At 49.4% G+C, this 24,689-nt stretch overlaps 1 protein-coding gene across 1 annotated transcript in view; it reads left to right on the top strand.

The window, feature by feature from the left end:
- The first annotated feature begins 19,670 nt into the window (after positions 1-19,670).
- Positions 19,671-24,689, top strand: part of LOC141130062 (uncharacterized) — a 162,696-nt gene continuing 157,677 nt past the window's right edge. Inside the window, exon 1 of the mRNA XM_073618034.1 lies at positions 19,671-19,691. Within this exon, the coding sequence (XP_073474135.1) occupies positions 19,671-19,691 (21 nt within the window). The remainder of the gene's footprint in view (positions 19,692-24,689) is intronic.

Genomic DNA, 24,689 nt, shown 5'->3' with positions numbered 1-24,689 from the left:
CTGGTAATACTTCAAAGAGCCTACTCAAGCACCTGCCTGCAGGTAGCTATACTGTAGGTGAGACTGTGCAGTGTACACAGTACAGTAACTAGAAATACTTCAAAGACCCTACACAAGCACCTGGCTGCAGGTAGCTATACTGTAGGTGAGACTGTGCAGGGAACAAAGCACAGTAGCTGGAAATACTTCAATGAGCCTACACAAGCACCTGGCTGCAGGTAGCTATACTGTAGGTGAGACTGTGCAGGGAACAAAGTACAGTAGCTGGAAATACTTCAATGTGCCTACACAAGCACCTGGCTGCAGGTAGCTATACTGTAGGTGAGACTGTGCAGGGTACACAGTACAGTAACTAGAAATACTTCAAAGACCCTACACAAGCACCTGGCTGCAGGTAGCTATACTGTAGGTGAGACTGTGCAGGGAACAAAGCACAGTAGCTGGAAATACTTCAATGAGCCTATGCAAGCACCTGGCTGCAGGTAGCTATACTGTAGGTGAGACTGTGCAGGGAACAAAGTACAGTAGCTGGAAATACTTCAATGAGCCTACACAAGCACCTGGCTGCAGGTAGCTATACTGTAAGTGAGACTGTGCAGGGTACACAGTACAGTAGCTGGAAATACTTCAATTAGCCTACACAAGCATCTGGCTGCAGGTAGCTATACTGTAGGTGAGACTGTGCAGGGTACACAGTACAGTAGCTGGAAATACTTCAATGAGCCTACACAAGCACCTGGCTGCAGGTAGCTATACTGTAGGTGAGACTGTGCAGGGTACACAGTACAGTAACTAGAAATACTTCAAAGAGCCTACACAAGCACCTGGATGCAGGTAGCTATACTGTAGGTGGGACTGTGCAGGGTACACAGTACAGTAACTGGAAATACTTCAATGAGCCTACACAAGCACCTGGCTGCAGGTTTCTATACTGAAGGTGAGACTGTGCAGGGTACACAGAACTGTAACTAGAAATACTTCAAAGACCCTACACAAGCACCTGGCTGCAGGTAGCTATACTGTAGGTGAGACTGTGCAGGGAACAAAGTACAGCAGCTGGAAATACTTCAATGAGCCTACACAAGCACCTGGCTGCAGGTAGCTATACTGTAGGTGAGACTGTGCAGGGTACACAGTACAGTAACTAGAAATACTTCAAAGAGCCTACACAAGCACCTGGCTGCAGGTAGCTATATTGTAGGCGAGGCTATGTGGAGTACACAGTACAGTAACTAGAAATACTTCAAAGAGCCTACACAAGCACCTGGCTGCAGGTAGCTATACTGTAATGTGAGACTGTGCAGGGTACACAGTACAGTAGCTGGAAATACTTCAATGAACCTACACAAGCACCTGGCTGCAGGTAGCTATACTGTAGGTGAGACTGTGCAGGGTACACAGTACAGTAACTAGAAATACTGTAAAAACACCTGCCTGCTAAACTGAATACAGTATATATATATATATATATATATATATATATATATATATATATATACACACAATGCCTGGGATGCATATATATACACTCACTCACTGCCCAGGAGATTGCCAATCACTTCAAAACTAAGACTGACACAATTCATGAGGAGATCGCCAATGCGCAAAAACCTCCCCCATGCAACACCCCATGTCCACAGACGCAATCATTACTTCCCTCATTCAACCCTGCTACTATTACTGAGGTTGCTAAACTTTTATCTAGCACTCATCTAACCACTTGCCCCCTGGATCCTGTTCCCTCGCAAATGCTACGCTCACCCTCTGACTCGATTCTACGCTCTCTAACTCACATTTTCAACCTCTCCCTCTCTTGTGGCATCTTCCCAAACTTTCTAAAACATGCGCTAGTCACCCCCATTCTAAAAAAGCCCTTACTGGATCCCACCAATCTCATCTCCTTACTCTCCTTCTCCTCCAAACTTCTTGAAAGACTAGTCTACAACTGACTAAGCGACCATCTGACCATGAATAAACTTCTTGATCCCCTTCAGTCCGGTTTTCGCCCTCAACACTCCACGGAAACTGCTCTCCTTAAACTCTCAAATGACCTACTAATGGCTAAAGCCAATGGACACTATTCTGTACTGCTTCTCCTGGATCTCTCTGCTGCCTTTGACACAGTGGACCACCCCCTCCTCCTCAAAAAACTCCACTCCTTTGGTCTCCGTGACTGGGCTCTTCGCTGGTTCTCATCCTACCTATCCCACCGCTCCTTCAGTGTCACTTACAACTCTACTTTCTCCTCTCATCTTCCTTTTTCTGTTGGGGTCCCCCAAGGTTCTGTTCTTGGACCTCTCCTTTTCTCAATTTACACCACCTCCTTGGGTCAGTTGATTGCCTCCCACGGCTTTAAATATCATCTCTACGCTGATGACACCCAAATCTATCTCTCCACCCCCCAGCTCTCTCCATCAGTCTCCTCACGCATTACCAACTTACTAGCAGACATATCAGCCTGGATGTCACATCACTTTCTCAAACTCAACCTATCCAAAACCGAGCTCATGATATTTCCTCCCTCAGGTGCCACTTCCCCTGATCTCCCTGTCAAGATCAACGGCTCAACTATCAACCCATCTCCCCACGCCAAGGTCCTAGGTGTAATCCTGGACTCTGAACTAACCTTTCGACCCCACATCCTATCACTATCCAAAGCTTGCCGCCTCAGTCTTCGCAACATCTCCAAGATACGCCCGTTCCTAACCAATGACACCACAAAGCTTCTAATCCACTCCCTGGTCATCTCCCGCCTTGACTACTGCAACTCCCTCCTCATTGGTTTACCTCTAAATAGGCTATCCCCACTTCAGTCCATAATGAACGCTGCTGCCAGGCTCATCCACCTCACAAACCGCTCAGCGTCTGCTACACCCCTCTGCCAATCCCTCCATTGGCTGCCACTCAGTCACCAAATTAAATTCAAGATACTAACTATAACTTACAAAGCCATCCACAACCTGGCCCCCAGCTACATCTCTAACCTAGTCACAAAATACCAACCTAATCGTTCTCTTCGCTCCTCCCAAGACCTCCTGCTCTCAAACTCCCTTGTCACCTCATCCCATGCTCGCCTTCAGGACTTCTCCAGAGCCTCCCCCATCCTCTGGAATGCTCTACCCCAATCCGTCCGATTTTCTCCTACTTTATCCACTTTCAGACGATCCCTGAAAACTCATCTCTTCAGAGAAGCCTATCTGGCCCCCACCTAACAACTGTACATTTATCTTCTCAATCAGCACATCACCCACAGTTATTACCTCTTGTATCTCTTGACCTTCCCTCTTAGATTGTAAGCTCTAAGGAGCAGGGCCCTCTGATTCCTACTGTATCAAATTGTATTGTATTTGTACTGTCTACCCTCAAGTTGTAAAGCGCTACGTAAACTGTTGGCGCTATATAAATCCTGTATAATAATAATAATAATAATTACACTGTAACTGCAGCTAACTGACTCGACCTGTCTACTCTATCTAACTTAAATCAAATGACACTGTCTGGTCTCTCTCTCTCTGTCTGAACGCCGGAACACACTACACAGGACCGCCGTGCAGGCGGCCTTATATAGTGTGGGGCATGTACTAAACCCCCTGAGCCATAATTGGCCAAAGCCTCCTTGGCTTTGGCCAATTACGGCTTTCTGTTCAGACGGCGCTGTGATTGGCCAAGCATGCGGGTCATAGTGCATGCTTGGCTAATCATTAGCCAGCAATGCACTGCGATGTGAATGCACTGCGCAGTGAATTATGGGCCGTGGCGCGCCACTCTATTTTGGTGCGAACGGCCCATAATGTTCGTAATTCTGCGAGCGACCGAACACGAAGCTCGTCCCTAGTGAAGATTAAAGGGGTTGTAAAGGTAAAAATTTTTTCACCTTAATGCATTCTATGCATTAAGGTGAAAAAACTTCTGACAATACCGCCGCCCCCAGCCCCCCCCCCCCCGTTTTACTTACCTGATGCCTCGAAAGTCAGCTTCTCGTTCCCGACATCTATTCCTCCGCTCACCCTGGCCGCTGATTGGCTACAGTGGATTGATTGGAAGCAGCGCAGCCATTGGCTCGCGCTGCTGTCAATCACATCCAATGACGCGGCGTGCTGGGGGGCGGGGCCGAGTGATACAGCGAGCGGCTATAGCCGCCGGCTGTATCACGGGAGCGCGCCCGCAAGCACTAACCACCATGCGAGGGAGCTCGCATTAAGGTGGTTAATGCTTGCGGGGAGGAGCTGAAACAGCCGCCGAGGGACCCCAGAAGACCAGGTTCAGGGCCACTCTGTGCAGAACGAGCTGCACAGAGAAGGTAAGTATAACATGTTTGTTATTTAAAAAAAAAAAAAAAAATTACCTTTACAACCCCTTTAATACATTCTGGCCTGCATGGATACAGGCTAAATGTAATAGATTCTTAATTACAATATTTTACAGCTATTAATGGAGATTTCACATAAACTCATAAGGCAACATGAATGGACATCGCAGGACACTTTTTATTTTTTAATAAAGGAATTGTCCCAAACTGTCTCCTGTCATTTTTACTTTTTTGACACTTTTTTGGTGAATGGGTAGGGGTACAATATATCCGATACCCGTTCACATAGGCGGGGCCGGGATCTGGGGGTCCCCTTGTTAAAGGAGGCTTCCAGATTTTGATAAGCCCCCCCACTTGCAGACCCCCACAACCAGCGGGCAAGGGTTGTGGGGATGAGGTCCTTGTCCCCATCACCCTCCCCATGTTTAGGACATGTGGCCTGGTACAGTTCAGGAGGGGGGCTCTCTTGTTCCCCCCTCTTTTCCTGCGGCCTGCCAGGTTACGTGCTCGGATAAGGGTCTGGTATGGATTTTAGAGGGGATCCCCACCCCATTTTTTTTTTTATTTTGGCGTGGGATTCTCCTTAATATCCATACCAGACTCAAAGGATCTGGTGATGGACTATGGGACCCATGATGTTTTTTTCAATGATTTTTATGTATATTGCTGGGATCCGACAATACATTACAGCCGCAAGCAATTTTAAATGACATTTTTTCCTTTACAAATGTTTTTTTGCTGCTCTCATTCATAAAACTATGTACAGCCGCTATGTAAGCAGCTTTCCATAGTGTGGAGTGTCGACCCCCTGAGCCATGATTGGCCAAAAGCACCCTGCCTTTGGCCAATCATGGCTCTCAAAGGAGAGCCTGCATGCTTTGGCCATTCAGCAGACGCCAATGCACTGCGATCTCACAGTGCATTGATGGTCCCGCTGTTCATTATGGGCCATTTCAAGGGCGTTCAAATTTCCCGCGAACACCCCAAAATTATATAAATTTGGCAAGCGGGAGAAAATCAGGCTCATCCCTACTCCCGTCAGCCTGTGTGTACCCAGCTAAAGGCTCCATGCACACTGAAGCTCATAAACGGACGTTTTGGGGAGTTTGGGCGTTTTTTTAAAAGCCTATAAACTCCCCTCTATGTTATCCTATGTGTCCATGCACACATGGACGTTTTTGGACATTTATCAGCAATGGAGTTCATGGGCTGTTTTCTGAATGCCCTAAAATCGTGTTCAGGAGCTGTTTTTCTGACCACAAAAAACGCTTAAAAATGTTAAACGCCCATAAACGTTGATAAACTTCGAGAAACGCTCAAAAACTTGTCTCACCAGCATTTAACATTTTTGATTCATTGAAAAAAAATATAATTAAATAAAAATTTCTTTAAAAAAAACACTAAAAAAAAAGCTAACGTGGAAAAATGCTAAAAAAAGCTAATAAACACTAAACGTTAAAAAACAATGAAAGACTCACTGCAAAGCTACTGGCATTTTTATAATGTTATTTTACCGTCCAGTGTGCACGGAGCCCAAGGCTGGACATACATTATACAATTATTTATTATTAGGTTTGACTAAGCGCTGACTTAGCGTGAAACGCACCACCATTCATGTTCCTGTCATACCTGGGATGTGATTTTATTGCTTCAATAAAGATACCAAGGAGTGCAACAATATTGTGGATTTTGCATGTTACTGATACATTATACAATTTTCTTGTACAATTTTCCTCCAGATTTACCAAAACCATATAATATGAGGTGATACTCAAACACTTTCAGTTTATATGCAGTCAGGCCGGCCCTTACACTACATAGGTAAAGGTTATCTAAAGAAATTGAACAAGAAAATTGTATAATGTGTGGCCAGCTTAATGGTTGGGGATCAGTCTAGTAATCAGCACACACTTCTGGGGTTCCTCAGACTCCCCTACAAGCTAGAATCCTTGTGTTACTCCCTCTTCCCACTATCCATGTACACCCCACACCCGACACACCACAGGGGGGCCGGAGGGAAGTGGGGAGAACAGGGAGGTAGCTGGGGGGAGAGGGAAGTAGTCGGGGAAGTGGGGGGAGAGGGAAGTAAACGGGGGGTGGGGGGAGAGGGAAGTAGACGGTAAGTTGGGGGAGAGGGAAATAGATGGGGAAATGGGGGTAGAGGGAAGTAGACGGGGAGGTGGGGGGAGAAAGGGGTAAATGGGGAGGTGGGGGAGAGGGAAGTAGATGGGGAAGTGGGGGGAGAGGGAAGTAGACGGGGAGGTGGGGGTAGAGGGAAGTAGACGGGGAGGTGGGGGAGAGGGAAGTAGATGGTAAAGTGGGGGAGAGGGAAGTAGATGGGGAAGTGGGGGGAGAGGGAAGTAGATGGGGAGGTGGGGGGGAGAGGGAAGTAGACGAGGAAGTAGGGGGAGAGAGAAGTAGACGGGGAAGTGCGGGGAGAGGGAAGTAGATGGGAAAGTGCAGGGAGAGGGAAGTAGACAGGGGGGTGGGGGAGATGGAAGTAGACAGGGAGGTGGGGGAGAGGGAAGTAGATGGGGAAGTGGGAGGAGAGGGAAGTAGACGAGGAGGTGGGGGGAGAGGGAAGTAGATGGGGAGGTGGGGCGAGAGGGAAGTAGATGGGGAGGTGGGGCGAGAGGAAAGTAGATGGTAAAGTGGGGGGAGGGGGAAGTAGACGGGGAGGTGGGGGGAGAGGGAAGTATACAGGGAAGTGAGGGGAGAGGGAAGTAGACAGGGAGGTGGGGGGGAGAGGGAAGTAGACAGGGAGGTGGGGAGAGAGGGAAGTAGATGGGGAAGTGAGGGGAGAGGGAAGTAGACAGGGAGGTGGGGGGGAGAGGGAAGTAGATGGGGAGGTGGGGGGAGAGTGAAGTAGACGGGGAGGTGGGGGGAGAGGGAAGTAGATGGGGAGGTGGGGGGAGAGGGAAGTAGATGGGGAGGTGGGGGGAGAGGGAAGTAGATGGTAAAGTGGGGGGAGAGGGAAGTAGATGGGGAAGTGGGGGGAGAGGGAAGTGGACGGGGAGGTGGGGGGGAGAGGGAAGTAGATGGTAAAGTGGGGTGAGAGGGAAATAGACTGGGGGGGTGGGGGAAGAGGGAAGTAGACGGGGAAGTGAGGGGAGAGGGAAATAGACGGGGAAGTGGGGGGAGGGGGAAGTAGACAGGGAGGTGGTGGGAGAGGGAAGTAGACAGGGAGGTGGGGGGAGAGGGAAGTAGATGGGGAAGTAGGGGGAGAGGGAAGTAGACAGGGAGGTGGGGGGAGAGGGAAGTAGATGGGTAGGTGGGGGAGAGGGAAGTAGACGGGGAGGTGGGGGGAGAGGGAAGTAGATGGTAAAGTGGGGGAGAGGGAAGTAGACACGGAGCTGGGGGGAGAGAGAAATAGATGGGGAAATGGGGGGAGAGGGAAGAAGACAGGGAGGTGGGGGGAGAATGGGGTAGATGGGGAGGTGGGGGGAGAGGGAAGTAGACGGGGAGGTGGGGGGAGAGGGAAGTAGATGGGGAGGTGGGGGAGAGGGAAGTAGACGGGGAGGTGGGGGGAGAGGGAAGTAGATGGTAAAGTGGGGGGAGAGGGAAGTAGACAGGGAGCTGGGGGGAGAGGGAAATCGATGGGGAAATGGGGGGAGAGGGAAGTAGACAGGGAGGTGGGGGGAGAATGGGGTAGACGGGGAGGTGGGGGAAGAGGGAAGTAGATGGGGAGGTGGGGGAGAGGGAAGTAGACGGGGAGGTGGGGGGAGAGGGAAGTAGATGGGTAAAGTGGGGGAGAGGGAAGTAGATGGTAAAGTGGGGGGAAAGGGAAGTAGACAGGGAGGTGGGGGAGAGGGAAGTAGACGGGGAAGTGCGGGGAGAAGGAAGTAGATGGGGAAGTGGGGGGAGAGGGAAGTAGATGGGGAAGTGGGGGGAGAGGGAAGTAGACAGGGAGGTGGGGGGAGAGAGAAGTACATGGGGAAGTGGGGGGAGAGGGAAGTAGACAGGGAGCTGGGGGGAGAGGGAAATAGATGGGGAAATGGGGGGAGAGGGAAGTAGACAGGGAGGTGGGGGGAGAATGGGGTAGATGGGGAGGTGGGGGGAGAGGGAAGTAGACGGGGAGGTGGGGGAGAGGGAAGTAGATGGGGAGGTGGGGGAGAGGGAAGTAGACGGGGAGGTGGGGGGAGAGGGAAGTAGATGGTAAAGTGGGGGGAGAGGGAAGTAGACAGGGAGCTGGGGGGAGAGGGAAATAGATGGGGAAATGGGGGGAGAGGGAAGTAGACAGGGAGGTGGGGGGAGAATGGGGTAGATGGGGAGGTGGGGGGAGAGGGAAGTAGATGGTGAAGTGGGGGGAGAGGGAAGTAGACGGGGAGGTGGGGGGAGAGGGAAGTAGATGGGGAGGTGGGGGAGAGGGAAGTAGATGGGGAGGTGGGGGAGAGGGAAGTAGACGGGGAGGTGGGGGGAGAGGGAAGTAGATGGGTAAAGTGGGGGAGAGGGAAGTAGATGGTAAAGTGGGGGGAAAGGGAAGTAGACAGGGAGGTGGGGGAGAGGGAATTAGACGGGGAAGTGCGGGGAGAGGGAAGTAGATGGGGAAGTGGGGGGAGAGGGAAGAAGACAGGGAGGTGGGGGGAGAGGGAAGTAGATGGGGAAGTGGGGGAGAGGGAAGTAGATGGGGAGGTGGGGGGGGGAAGTAGACAGGGAGATGGATCTGCTCTTAAGTCAGTAATAGCTGAGGCAAATAAATTTTTTATGTCTGCTGCGAATTTCACTACAAATGACATTTCCCAAAACTGGCAGCTGAAAGTAGAGTAAGGGGTTCCCAGGTGATGTTATTCACTAAACTGACTAAATATCACTACTTCACCCCTAAATCACATATTCCTGACCACTTGTGTCCTAGAACCCAGTGACACTGTGCTGTGCAATGTTATTGGTTGCTCGGATGAAGATATTTGTGCCACCTACATCTCAGAACCAATGACATCATTGGTTGCTAGGATGCAGGTTGGCAGTTGGCACAGCATGATTGGTTGCTAGGACAGTGGTGGCTCCAGCATCCATAGCCACCAAACTGGAAGTTGTCATTTATCCGCAGTAGAGATATCACCAATAAGTGAATGAGTTCTGACTGCAGCAGAGGTTTCATGGGTGGGAGATCAGAATGGACAAACTGGTCAATACATCAACCTTCTAAAACTTAGAGAATGTAAAAGGAAGAGCGGACCTCCCAGATCTGAGACACAGAAACCTGATGATGAAAAGTCCAAGAAGTGATCACTACTCTAGTGGTGTGGTCTGTAATGGGAGGAGGAGGAACTTTATCACACAACTCATAGACCTGCAAAACAATCTACTGAATCCACTAAGAACCAATCAAATCACTTAGTAATAGCAGATCTGGAATATGGAGAACCTTTTTTTAGCCTCTGGAATAACAAACAGGAAATCCATCTGTGTTAAAAAACATTGGATGAGAGGTGACCCCCGACCATTCCCACCACATCCACAAAATGGAGAGAGATCTACTATTGTAATGTACAACACAATATATAGAGTAGAGAGGTCAGCACTATTGTAATGTACAACACAATATATAGAGTAGAGAGGTCAGCACTATTGTAATGTACAACACAATATATAGAGTAGAGAGGTCAGCACTATTGTAATGTACAACACAATATATAGAGTAGAGGGGCATTTAGTATCGGGGTACAGGAATGTGGGGGGTTGGACAACACACAAGGTACCTCCATTTGTTGAATATCCACAGAAATCACCCAGCACGCTGGCAGATTGTCAGGAGAACCCCAAGTTCCCAGCCCAGACAGGGGTAACAGCTGTATAACAGAACACACACTCTACTATCCCACCACTGCCACACACATGACAAGGATGGAAGACCACGGGAACTAGAAAACCAGGAGAGGACCTTGTATGGTGGAGGAGGGAAGGAGAGGGAGATTATTGTGATAGACTTGGCACAGCCTGCGATACCTCTGACCACCACTAGAGGGAGACTCCACACATATCTAGCTGGCTGACCACACACAGGCAGATACAAATCTTACATACAATCTGGTGCACTATGAGGGTTGGGGATCAGTCTAGTAATCAGCACACACTTCTGGGGTTCCTCAGGCTCCCCTACAAGCTAGAATCCTTGTGTTAATCCCTCTTCCCACTATCCATGTACACCCCACACACTAGACACAGGTCAGGGGGCAGTGAGGGGACAGGGGAGGAGATGGGGAAGTGGGGGGATAAATGCCCATTATTTGTTGTCAGTGGGGGGAGGGGGATGCCCGCTATTATCAGTTATCAGTTGATTAAAAAAAAATTGGAGTTCACTGGGGGGGGGGGGGGGTTGGGCATTAGTGCTTAGTAGGAAAAAATGGGGCAAGAACGGGGGGGCAGAGGTGCTCCATAGAGAGACAAGAGGCACTGGTGCTCAGTATTAGGACAAGGGGTACTGGGGGGACAGGAAGGTAATTGGGGAACCAGAAGTGTGGAAAGAGGGCAATAAGGGGACAGGAGGCAGTGAGATGGGAAGGGGGCAATACGAGGGAAAGAGGGGTGAACAGTAGAAAGTGAGGGACAGGGGGTGGATACAGGGGAAACTGGGAAGCAGGGGGGAAACAAGGAGCTGGACAGGGAGCAACCAGGGGGATGGGGAGTTAGTGGTGTTCAGTGGGAGATCAATACCTGTTTGATGGTGTCCTGTTCTGAAAGTTGATGTGGAGCTCCTCTGATGAGTCTTCTATGGTTGGGGTCCTCTCGGATGGTCCCTCTTGGCTCCTCTGATGAGTCTTCTATGGTTGAGGTCCTCTCGGATGGTCCCTCTTGGCTCCTCTGATGAGTCTTCTATGGTTGGGGTCCTCTCGGATGGTCCCTCTTGGCTCCTCTGATGAGTCTTCTATGGTTGAGGTCCTCTCGGATGGTCCCTCTTGGCTCCTCTGATGAGTCTTCTATGGTTGAGGTTCCCTCGGATGGTCCCTCTTGGCTCCTCTGATGAGTCTTCTATGGTTGGGGTCCTCTCGGATGGTCCCTCTTGGCTCCTCTGATGAGTCTTCTATGGTTGGGGTCCTCTCGGATGGTCCCTCTCGGCTTCCTCCTGCTCACAAGTGTCCACAATCAGGGGAAAGTTCTCCTCCGTGTCCCCAATGGAAGATGGAGGCTTCTTGTCCTTGCTGAGAGGTGTGAGGGATGTTCTGTGTCTGCACTACGGATCTGGGAAGACTCCAATCACGTTGTGAGCCAGCTTCCTCACAGGGGGCCCCCCCCCTCACAGATGCCTTAGGGCCACACTGACTACAAACAGTGCAAGGGAGGGGGGGAATGACAAAGAGGACCCCTCCCTCCATTCTCTGGGATGACACAATAGAATCTCATGGGGAGGAGCAGGATGGGGATTTTTTCTCCAAGGAATGAATTTCTAGCAGTGAATGTGATTTTCATTCAGTAAATTCCATTCATTCCAAAATGAGATGATAAAAGGAAATGAAATGTTGAACTCCTTCTGATCGCCATTCATCAATCCATGGAATGTAGTGAGAAGATTTCTCCAAATTCTCCTTCAATAATCTCCTAGTGTATGAGGAGCTTTCCCTTTCTTGTGTCCTCTTCCTTCCTCCCCTGATCACACTGGTGTCTTCAGAGAGATCCGGAGCTGAGCTCTCACATCTCTCAGGACTCTCATATTGCACACACCGGGGGATCACCTCATACACTTCATCTTCTACATGTGCTGGACGCCATGACACTCATTTCTTGTAGAAAACTTTCTCCCGGAGATCTTGTAGAAAAAGAAAGGAATGTTGTACGACGCATGTCTGAGATGAGGCACATGACATCACACGCTCCATCTTCTGCATGTGCGGTATAACCTACATTTTCAAAATGGCGGTGTAGGGGAGGGGTCACAGGCTGTAGAAGGTTGCAAAAATAACTCATTTACATTTGCAACTAAGGGAACAGTAAAAACACGTGGATGAGCCATATTTCTACTAACCCCCAACCATTGTACACAGACAGCAACCAACTGTGTACATCGGATGTGTCAGAGATAAACCAGAGGCTCTGGATGGACAGTTGGATAAATGGTTCTATATTTAGGATGTATCTGGTCTATAAACCAGAGGCTCTGGATGGACAGTTGGATAAATAGTTCTATATTTAGGATGTATCTGGTCTATAAACCAGAGGATCTGGATGGACAGTTGGATAAATGGTTCTATATTTAGGAAGTATCTGGTCTATAAGTATATCTGAACATGATACAAGTTGTGAGAACTTTTTGTTCTGGGGAGGGCTGTGTATGGGGGAGGGGTGAGAAGTCGGGGAGGGATGTGTATGGGGGAGGGGTGAGAAGTCGGGGAGGGATGTGTATGGGGGAGGGGTGAGAAGTCTGGAGGGATGTGTGTGGGGGAGGGGTGAGAAGTTGGGGAGGGCTGTGTATGGGGTAGGGGTGAGAAGTTGGGGAGGGATGTGTATGGGGGAGGGGTGAGAAGTTGGGGAGGGCTGTGTATGGGGGAGGGGTGAGAAGTCGGGGAGGGATGTGTATGGGGGAGGGGTGAGAAGTCGGGGAGGGCTGTGTATGGGGGAGGGGTGAGAAGTCGGGGAGGGATGTGTATGGGGGAGGGGTGAGAAGTCAGGGAGGGCTGTGTATGGGGGAGGGGTGATAAGTTGGGGAGGGCTGTGTATGGGGGAGGGGTGAGAAGTCAGGGAGGGCTGTGTATGGGGGAGAGGTGATAAGTTGGGGAGGGCTGTGTATGGGGGAGGGGTGAGAAGTGGGTTAGGGGTGTGTATGCGGGAGGGGCGGTTACATGTAATGAGAAGTACAGACACTCTCTCTAATATTAGAGGACAGGATTGGACAATTCCAGTAGAGGGGAGGGGGGTGGTAACATTGGGGCTCAGTCACAGCACACAGCCCATGGTATTGTGTGTATAATGCGTGTTCTCTGGTGTGCAGTGTGGGGGCGCTGTTGTACGGTGTAATGAGGTGTTAGGCTCTCTTCTATAGAATTCTATGGGCTCTTTGTAATATTATACAAGGTGTGGGAACGATCGGCACAAACAATACAACCTCACATTGTTTTCTTTGATGGTGACGGAAGCCATAGAACATCGGGAACATCGCCTTGTTCAGCTGCCCATACACTCGTACAATCTCCTTCCAATCTTTTCATTGGAAGATCCTTCCCTCCATTCTCTTATGGTTAGTGGAGGGAAATGGAAGTGTGTGATGGCGGTGATGAGGAAGGAGTCGGATGGAAAATGTTTCTGGAATGAAGAAATTTCTAGCAGTGAATGAGATTTCATTCAGGAAAGTCCAATCATTCCAAACACTCGATTGTTTCCAAGTAATGAGAACAACATTCATCATTGGAGGTACTGAGGAGAGCTTTGGTGTCAATGTTCATACAGACGTTCATTTGAAAATCTCCTCGTGTATGTCCAGAGTAAACTGTTGGTGTGAATGAGCCCTAAAGGTGACCATACTCCTATACAATCTGATTGTACAATCTCCTTTCCATCTTCCATCATCTACATAGTACAAGGATCCTGCCCGATCCCATACACACTGAATGGAAGGTTTGGGTTTGTCCTCCTATTACATAGTATTGGAAATTCTACAGCAGATTGTATAGTGTGTGGTCAGCGTTAGGCTTGTGTGTTCTATTCCAGAATCCCCCCAATATGTCGCTTGTCACCTACTTCCCTGTACTGCCCCTCCCTACCCATAGTGACTCCATATTGTCCCACCTGTGTCCCCTCCCCCACACCTCCAATATGAAAATGTAGGTTATACCGTGCATGCAGAAGATGGAGCGTGTGATGTCATGTGCCTCGTCTCACACATGCATCGTACAACATTCCTTTCATCTCTCCAAGATCTCCGGGAGAACGTTTTCCCCCAAGAAATGAGTGTCATGGCGTCCAGCACATGTAGAAGATGAAGTGTATGAGGTGATCCCCCGGTGTGTGCAATATGAGAGTCCTGAGAGATGTGAGAGCTCAGCTCCGGATCTCTCTGAAGACACCAGTGTGATCAGGGGAGGAAGGAAGAGGACACAAGAAAGGGAAAGCTCCTCATACACTAGGAGATTATTGAAGGAGAATTTGGAGAAATCTTCTCACTACATTCCATGGATTGATGAATGGCGATCAGAAGGAGTTCAACATTTCATTTCCTTTTATCATCTCATTTTGGAATGAATGGAATTTACTGAATGAAAATCACATTCACTGCTAGAAATTCATTCCTTGGAGAAAAATCCCCCATCCTGCTCCTCCCAATCTTCTCCTCACTGCACTCAATAATCAACGTTGATTTCCCTCCACTAACCAGAAAGAACATCCAACCAGGGGCTGGATTTCCCACAAGGCCAGGCCTCGGGGTGGCAGTGGTGCAGGGCCGGTGCCGCTCCTGCGGCGACTTCCCGGATTGTCCCTTAATTATGATCTTTGTCCCGTGTCCCGGGCACCTTCATTCCGGGAAATACAGTATCCCGGAATGAAAAGAAAAAAAAACGGTCCGCCTCTGCCACTCTGACATAGTTACACTCATCTGCAGCAGAACTGGTTGCTAGGCTAGGGCTGCCCTGCGTCTCTTACCAACCAGTGACATCGGCTGACACGTGGGCAGTGCACCCTATGGCTGAGCAGAGCACCTCCGACTCTGAGACGACTCCAACCCACCTCCTCTCTCTCCATCTCCGCCATTGGCCAGCAGCAGAGAGGGAGAGAGACCAGCCAGGCACACCAGAGCGACGAGTCACCAGGATCCAGCCTGTGCCCACTGCCCAGTCAGTGCCAGTGAGTCCCGCAGCCGCTACAGGGGAGCACACTGCCAGCAGCCCGACTTCTCCAGTCCAGTTCTCCTCCTGAGCCTCCCCCTGCCCACGAGGGCTGCGAGTTTTGAGCCGCCACTGCGCCAGACAAACTTCCAGGACCAGGTTAGTGTTTGTTCATATGGCAGCAAATATCATTCATGACAGTGATACAGCAACTTGCTGGCAAATTCTTTTTTAGTCACTATTCAATTATCAACCACTTAAGCCCCGGACCATTTTGCTGGCCGAAGATCAGAGCACATTTTTCGATTCGGCACTGCGTCGCTTTAACTGACAATTGCGGTCGTGCGACGTGGCTCCCAGACAAAATTGAACGTCCTTTTTTTCCCACAAATAGAGCTTTCTTTTGGGGGTATTTCTCATGTGTGGAGATATGTTTTTAATTGATCTATTGTAGCAGTCATTGATAAAAGACGAGAATGGTGGTATGTGTGGGGGAGGGGGGCGGCATTGAAGGACCTGGCCTTGGGGTGGCCTGCATCCAACAAACCTTCTTCATATGACCAATCTGGAATGAGATTCTATTGTGTCATCCCAGAGAATGGAGGGAGGGGTCCTCTTGTGAATCCCCCTCCCCGCACTGTTTTTTTAGTCAGCATGGCCCCCGGGGCATCTGTGGGGGAGGGGCCCCCTGTGAGGAAGCTGGCTCACAATGTGATTGGAGGAGTCTTTCTAGATCCGTAGTGCAGACACAAAACGTCCCGCACACCTCTCGAGCCAGGACAAGAAGCCTCCATCTTCCATCGGTGACACGGAGGAGAACTTTCCCCTGATTGTGGACACTTGTGAGCAGGAGGAAGAGAAGCCGAGAGTTGGGAGAGATTTTCCCACTTCATGTCCAGTCACTGTGCTGGGAAGAGTCAGGCATCATCCAACCAGAGAAGACTCATCAGAGGAGCCAAGAGGGACCATCCGAGAGGACCCCAACCATAGAAGACTCATCAGAGGAGCCAAGAGGGACTATCCGAGAGGACCCCAACCATAGAAGACTCATCAGAGGAGCCAAGAGGGGCCATTCGAGAGGACCCCAACCATAGAAGACTCATCAGAGGAGACGAGAGGGACCATCCGAGAAGACCCCAACCATAGAAGACTCATCAGAGGAGCTCCACATCAACCTCGAGACCAGGAAACCATCAGACAGGTATTCATCTCGCTCTGAGCACCACTACCTTCCCATCCCCCTACTTCCTTCCTATCTAGCTCCTTGTTTCCTCACTGCCTCCCAGTTTACTGTGCGTCCTCTCCATTGTCCACTTGTCCCTCACTTTCTCCTGTGCACCCCCTGTCCCCCACATTGCCCCCCTTCCCACCTCACTGCCCCATTATTGCCCCCTTTTTACACTTCTGGTCCCTCACTTACGCCCCATCCAACCACTCAGCACCAGTGCCTCCTGTCTCTCTATTTATAATAATAATAATGGACATTTATCCCCCCACTTCCCCATCCCCTACCCTGTCCCCTCACTGCCCCCATGTTGTGTGTCTGGTGTGGGGTGTACATGGATAGTGGGAAGAGGGAGTAACACGAAGATAATAGCTTGTAGGGGAGCCTGAGGAACCCCAGAAGTGTGTGCTGATTACTAGACTGATCCCCAACCCTCATAGTGCACCAGATTGTATGTAAGATTTGTATCTGCCTGTGTGTGGTCAGCCAGCTAGATATGTGTGGAGTCTCCCTCTAGTGGTGGTCAGAGGTATTGCAGGCTGTGCCAAGTCTATCACAATAATCTCCCTCTCCTTCCCTCCTCCACCATACAAGGTCCTCTCCTGGTTTTCTAGTTCCCGTGGTCTTCCATCCTTGTCATGTGTGTGGCAGTGGTGGGATAATAGAGTGTGTGTGCTGTTATACAGCTGTTACCCCTGTCTGGGCTGGGAACTTGGGGTCCTCCTGACAATCTGCCAGCGTGCTGGGTGATTTCTGTGGATATACAACAGAAGGTGATCTCCCGTGTGTTGTCTGACCCCCCCACTAGACATGTGTGATTAGTTTTGTACGAATCTGAAATACAAATTTTTATGCATATGAATTCTGTATGAAATACAAAATTTTGTTTATGAATTTCGGATCCAAATTCATAAAGAACATTTGTAATTGTTATGAAAAGTTAACAAACTTAAAAGTTAAAACCCCAGGAAGTCAACACAGCACAGGGATGGTGGGAACCCCTCATAATGGGCACAGCGGGTGTACAGACCCGGGAACTCAGCACAGGGATGGTGGGAACCCCTCATAATGGGCACAGCGGGTGTACAGACCCGGGAACTCAGCACAGGGATGGTGAGAACCCCTCATAATGGGCACAGCGGGTGTACAGACCCGGGAACTCAGCACAGGGATGGTGAGAACCCCTCATAATGATAAATTCATCATAATGAAAAGATTATGAATCTAATGAAAATTTGTATTTCGTACGAATCCGAATTGAATTTCGGACACGAATTACGAAATACAAATTTTTTTAGTACGAAACAAAACACATTTTTTGACTTCTCCCATGTCTACCCCCCACATCCCTGTACCCCAATCCCGCTGACCACAGACCCAAATCATTTGTCCCCCCTGACCAGCAGTATAAGGGGCACTATGACTATAGTATTGTGCTGACCTCTCTACTCTATATATTGTGTTGTACATTACAATAGTGCTTGTATGGATGTGGTGGGATGGTCGGGGGTCACCTCTCGGCCAATGTTTTTTAACACAGATGGATTTCCTGTTTGTTATTCCAGAAGCTAAAAAAAGGTTCTCCATATTCCAGATCCGCTATTACTAAGTGATTTGAACGGTTCTTAGTGGATTCAGTAGATTTTTTTGCAGGTCTATGAGTTGTGTGATAAAGTTCCTCCTCCTCCCATTACAGCCCACACCACTAGAGTAGTGATCACTTCTTGGACTTTTGATCATCAGGTTTCTGTGTCTCAGATCTGGGAGGTCCGCTCTTCCTTTTACATTCTCTAAGTTTTAGAAGGTTGATGTATTGACCAGTTTGTCCATTCTGATCTCCCACCCATGAAACCTCTGCTGCAGTCAGAACTCATTCACTTAGTGGTGATATCTCTACTGCGGATAAATGACAACTTCCAGTTTGGTGGCTATGGATGCTGGAGCCACCACTGTCCTAGCAACCAATCATGCTGTTCGAACTGCCAACCTGCATCCTAGCAATCGATGATGTCATTGGTTCTGAGATGTAGGTGGCACAAATATCTGCATCCGAGCAACCAATAATACCGCACAGCACAGTGTCACTGGGTTCTAGGACACAAGTGGTCAGGAATATGTGATTTAGGGGTGAATTGGTGATATTTAGTCAGTTTAGTGAATAACATCACCTGGGAGCCCCTTACTCTACTTTCAGCTGCCAGTTTGGGAAATGTCATTTGTAGTGAGATTCTGTGGGGAACAGATAGTCTGGTTGGTCTGCGTGTTTTTCTGTGGCATGTCAAAGGGATCTACTTAGCTGGATGCCATTATTATTATGGATTTTTATTTTTATTACATTTTTTTGAGGGGGGGGTGGTTGCTGTTTGGACTTTGTTGTAAATGAGTAACCAGGCATACAGTACTATGGGTCCCATTACTTGTTCATGTAGGGGGAGCAGGATATCTGTGGGCCCCTTTTTTTTCAAATATTTCTTTGTTGTAGGTTTTCTAGAGACATTGAACAAAAATTCAAATTGTATAATAAAGTAACCATTATACAAAAAAAAGGAGTGAAGAAGGAGGATAGAGGAGAAAGGGGTGGGATCGGAATTGATGTTGGAAAAGGAGGGGGAGGGGTGCTGGTACGGTATAGGATATTACCAGGGTAAAGAAGACATGAGATAATTATGTGTATTATTTGTCCACAGATGGTTTTGGCAAACAAAAGGCCAACATAGTATACAGCAGATAAAGTAATATAACAATATCAAATAGTAGGTAGGTCAGGAAATAAAAATGTAGTCAGATGGAGAAGGCGTGGATCCCGTGGGTTGGTGGGATATTAAAGAGGATATTGTGAGGTAATGATCTGTATGGTAAAGTTGTAGGGCACAAAGCGGGTGATGCAGCCAAGAATGCCAATGATATGAGAACTTATCTTGCGATAAATGTGCTTTGGCAAAGGAGTATTCATGTTGAGAATCTTCATTTAAGGTGTGAATCACATTTCTGATGGCTGGTGAGGTTGGTGGTTTCCAATAGAGATGAGCCCGATGTTCGAGTCAAACGTAAGTTTGACTCGAACATCGGGTGTTTGCCTGTTTGCCAAATAGCGAAAAAATTTGGGGTGTTCGCAAATTTGAAAGTGGAGGAACACCCTTTAAAAGTCTATGGGATGGGGCGTGGCTTGGAGCTCGAGGGGAATGGAAGCTGTTTAGCTGAGCTCTGCACCTCCGTGATTCAGAAACCCCTTCCAGCACTGATAAAATCGGCGATGGGCAGAAGAGACAGCTTGCTCACAAGCCACAGACAACACAGATCGAAATCCACCCCGAGACCCGGCGGCATTCCGCAGAAATTTGAGCCACAATCTCAGAGGACAAGGGGACGTGCTGCTGCCAAGATGGCGCCACTGGAGCATGAGGTAACAAACAGTGAGGACTCTATGTCAGCCTCAGAAGGTATGGGAAGGGACTCAGAGCACCCTGATCACCCACTGCACTTCTCAGAAATGACAAAATTTGCAGCAGACATTAAAAATTAATTTGCCTCAGCTATTACTGACTTAAGAGCAGATCCACCTCCCCGTCTACTTCCCTCTCCCCCCACCTCCCCGTCTACTTCCCTCTCCCCCCACTTCGCCATCTATTTCCCTCTCCGCCCACCTCCCCGTCTACTTCCCTTTACCCCCACTTGCCCGTCTACTTCCCTCTCCCCCCACTTCCCCATCTACTTCCCTCTCCCCGCACCTCCCCATCTACTTCCCTCTCCCCCCACTTCCCCATCTACTTTCCTCTCCCCCCACCTCCCCGTCTACTTCCCTCTCCCCCCACTTCCCCATCTACTTCCCTCTCCCCCACCTCCCTGTCTACTTCCCTCTCCCCCCACCTCCCTGTCTTCCTCCCTCTCCCCCCACTTCCCCGTCTACTTCCCTCCTCCCCACTTCCCCATCTACTTCCCTCTCCCCCCACTTCCCCCTCTACTTGCCTCTCCCCCCACCTCCCCCTCTACTTCCCTCTCCCCCACCTCCATGTCTACTTCCTTCTCCCCCCACTTTACCATCTACTTCCCTCTCCCCCACTTTACCATCTACTTCCCTCTCCCCCCACCTCCCCGTCTACTTCCCTCTCCCCTCACTTCCCCATCTACTTCACTCTCCCCCCACCTCCCCGTCTACTTCCCTCTACCCCCACCTCCCTGTCTACTTCCCTCTACCCCCACTTCCCTGTCTACTTCCCTCTCCCCCCACCTCCCCATCTACTTGCCTCTCCCCCCACTTCCCCATCTACTTTCCTCTCCCCCCACCTCCCCGTCTACTTCACTCTCCCCCGACTTCCCCATCTACTTCCCTCTCCCCCACCTCCCTGTCTACTTCCCTCTCCCCCACTTCCCCGTCTACTTCCCTCTCCCCCCCACTTCCCCGTCTACTTCCCTCTCCCCCACCTCCCCGTCTACTTCCCTCTCCCCCACCTCCATGTCTACTTCCCTCTCCCCCCACTTTACCATCTACTTCCTTCTCCCCCACTTTACCATCTACTTCCCTCTCCCCCCACCTCCCCGTCTACTTCCCTCTCCCCCCACTTCCCCATCTACTTCACTCTCCCCGCACCTCCCCGTCTACTTCCCTCTCCCTCCACCTCCCCATCTACTTGCCTCTCCCCCCACTTCCCCATCTACTTTCCTCTCTCCCCACCTCCCCGTCTACTTCCCTCTTCCCCAACTTCTCCATCTACTTCCCTCTCCCCCACCTCCCTGTCTACATCCCTCTCCCCCCACCTCCCTGTCTACCTCCCTCACCCCCCACTTCCCCGTCTACTTCCCTCTCCCCCCACTTCCCCATCTACTTCCCTCTCCCCCCATCTCCCCCTCTACTTCCCTCTCCCCCACTTCCCCCTCTACTTCCCTCTCCCCCCCCTTCCCCATTTACTTCCCTCTCCCCCACTTCCCCATCTACTTCCCTCTCCCTCCACTTCCCCGTCTACTTCCCTCTCCCCCCACTTCCCCATCTACTTCCCTCTCCCCCCACTTCTCCATCTACTTCCCTCTCCCCCACTTCCTCATCTACTTCCTTCTCCCCCACTTTCCTGTCTACTTCCCCGTCTACTTCCCTCTCCCCCCTAGCTGCCTCCCACTTCCCTCCGGCCCCCATGATGTGTGTCTGGTGTGGGGTGTACATGGATAGTGGGAAGAGGGAGTAACACAAGGATATTAGTTTGTAGGGGAGCCTGAGGAACCCCAGAAGTGTGTACTGATTACTAGACTGATCCCCAACCATTAAGCTGGCCACACATTCCCTCTCCCCCCACCTCCCTGTCTACTTCCCTCTCCCCCCACTTCCCTGTCTACTTCCCTCTCCCCCACCTCCCCGTCTACTTCCCTCTCCCCCCACTTCCTCATCTTCTTCCCTCTCCCCCACCTCCCCATCTACATCCCTCTCCCCCACCTCCCCATCTACATCCCTCTCCCCCACTTCTACATCTACTTCCCTCTCCCCCCACTTCCCAGTTTACTTTCCTCTCCCCCCACCTCCCCATCTACTCCCCTCTCCCCCCACTTCCCCATCTACTCCCCTCTCCCCCCACTTCCCCATCTACTTCCCTCTCCCCCCACCTCCCCCTCTATTTCCCTCTCCCCCCACTTCCCCCTCTACTTCCCTCTCCCCCCACTTCCCCCTCTACTTCCCTCTCCCCCCACTTACCCCTCTACTTCCCTCTCCCCCCACTTCCCCCTCTACTTCCCTCTCCCTCCACTTCCCCCTCTACTTCCCTCTCCCCCCACTTCCCCGTCTACTTCCCTCTCCCCCCACTTCCCCATCTACTTCCCTCTCCCTCCACTTCCCCGTCTACTTCCCTCTCCCCCCACTTCCCCATCTACTTCCCTCTCCCTCCACTTCCCCGTCTACTTCCCTCTCCCCCACCTCCCCATTTACCCCTTTCTCCCCCCACCTCCCCGTCTACTTCCCTCTACCCCTATTTCCCCATCTATTTCCCTCTCCCCCAACTTCACCGTCTACTTCCCTCTCCCCCCACCCCCCGTTTACTTCCCTCTCCCCCCACTTCCCCGTCTACTTCCCTCTCCCCCCACTTCCCCATCTACTTCCCTCTCCCCCCACTTCCCCATCTACTTCCCTCTCCCCCGCTTCCTCATCTTCTTCCTTCTCCCCCCACTTTCCTGTCTACTTCCCTCTCTCCCCACCTCCCCGTCTACTTCCCTCTCCTCCAACTTCCCCGTCTACTTCCCTCTCCCCCCCAGCTACCTCCCTGTTCACCCCACTTCCCTCTGGCCCCCATGTTGTGTGTCTGGTGTGGGGTGTACATGGATAGTGGGAAGAGGGAGTAACACAAGGATTCTAGCTTGTAGGGGAGTCTGAGGAACCCCAGAAGTGTGTGCTGATTACTAGACTGATCCCCAACCATTAAGCTGGCCACACATTATACAATTTTCTTGTTCAATTTCTTTAGATAACCTTTACCTATGTAGTGTAAGGGCCGGCCTGACTGCATACAAACTAAAAGTGTTTGAGTATCACCTCATATTATATGGTTTTGGTAAATCTGGAGGAAAGTTGTACAAGAAAATTGTATAATGTATTAGTAACATGCAAAATCCACAATATTGTTGCACTCCTTGGTATCTTTATTGAAGCAATAAAATCACATCCCAGGTATGACAGGAACATGAAAGGTGGTGCGTTTCACGCTAAGTCAGCGCTTACTCAAACCTCATAATAAATAATTGTATAATGTATGTCCAGCCTTGGGCTCCGTGCACACTGGACGGTAAAATAACATTATAAAAATGCAAGTAGCTTTGCAGCGAGTCTTTCAACTTTTTTTAACGTTTTTGCAATAGCGTTTATTAGCTTTTTTAGCATTTTTTTCACGTTAGCTTTTTTTAGTGTTTTTTAAGAAATGTTTATTTATTTATATTTTCTTTCAATGAATCAAAAACGTTAAACACTGGCGAGACAAGTTTTTGAGCGTTTCTCGAAGTTTATCAACGTTTATGGGTGTTTAACATTTTTAAGCGTTTTTTGTGGTCAGAAAAACAGCTCCTGAATGCAATTTTAGGGCGTTCAGACAACAGCCCATGAACTCCATTGCTGATAAATGTCCAAAAACGTCCATGTGTGCATGGACACATAGGATACCATAGAGGGGAGTTTATAGGCTGTTAAAAAAAATGCCCAAACTCCCCAAAATGTCCGTTTATGAGCTTCAGTGTGCATGGAGCCTTTAGCTGGGTACACACAGGCTGACGGGAGTAGGGATGAGCCCGATGTTCGCCTGTTTGCCGAATTTATATAATTTTGGGGTGTTTGCGGGAAATTCAAGCGCCCGTGGAATGGCCCATAATGAACAGCGGGACCATCAATGCACTGTGAGTTCGCAGTGCATTGGCGTCTGCTGAATGACCTGCATGCTTTGGCCAATCACAGCACGCTCTCCTTTGAGAGCCATGATTGGCCAAAGACAGGGTGCCTTTGGCCAATCATGGCTCAGGGGGCTGAGTCCACGCCCCACACTATGGAAGGCTGCTTACATAGCGGCCGTACATAGTTTTATGAATGAGAGCAGCAAAAAAAATTTGTAAAGGAAAAAATGTCATTTAAAATTGCTCGCGGCTGTAATGTATTGTCAGATCCCAGCAATATACATAAATATCATTGAAAAAAATGGCATGGGTCAATTAGTCCATTACCAGGTTCTTTGGGTCTGGTATGGATGTTAACCACTTGAGCCCCGGACCATTATGCTGCCTAAGGACCAGAGGTCTTTTTCCAATTTGGCACTGCGTCGCTTTAACTGCTAATTGCGCGGTCATGCAATGCTGTACCCAAACAAAATTTGCGTCCTTTTCTTCCCACAAATAGAGCTTTCTTTTGATGGTATTTGATCACCTCTGCAGTTTTTATTTTTTGCGCTATAAACGGAAAAAGACCGAAAATTTTGAAAAAAAATGATATTTTCTACTTTTTGTTATAAAAAAAATCCAATAAACTAAATTTTAGTCATACATTTAGGCCAAAATGTATTCGGCCACATGTCTTTGGTAAAAAAAATGTCAATAAGCGTATATTTATTGGTTTGCGCAAAAGTTATAGCGTCTACAAACTAGGGTACATTTTCTGGAATTTACACAGCTTTTAGTTTATGACTGCCTATGTCATTTCTTGAGGTGCTAAAATGGCAGGGCAGTACAACCCCCCCCCCAAATGACCCCATTTTGGAAAGTAGACACCCCAAGGAAATTGCTAAGAGGCATGTTGAGCCCATTGAATATTTATTTTTTTTGTCCCAAGTGATTGAATAATGACAAAAAAAAAAAAAAAATCTTTACAAAAAGTTGTCACTAAACGATATATTGCTCACACAGCCCATGGGCCTATGTGGAATTGCACCCCAAAATACATTCAGCTGCT

The sequence above is a fragment of the Aquarana catesbeiana genome, linkage group LG02, assembly GCF_042186555.1.
Source record: "Aquarana catesbeiana isolate 2022-GZ linkage group LG02, ASM4218655v1, whole genome shotgun sequence".
Lineage (NCBI taxonomy): Eukaryota > Metazoa > Chordata > Amphibia > Anura > Ranidae > Aquarana > Aquarana catesbeiana.
This window is presented reverse-complemented; position numbering and strand designations above follow the sequence as displayed.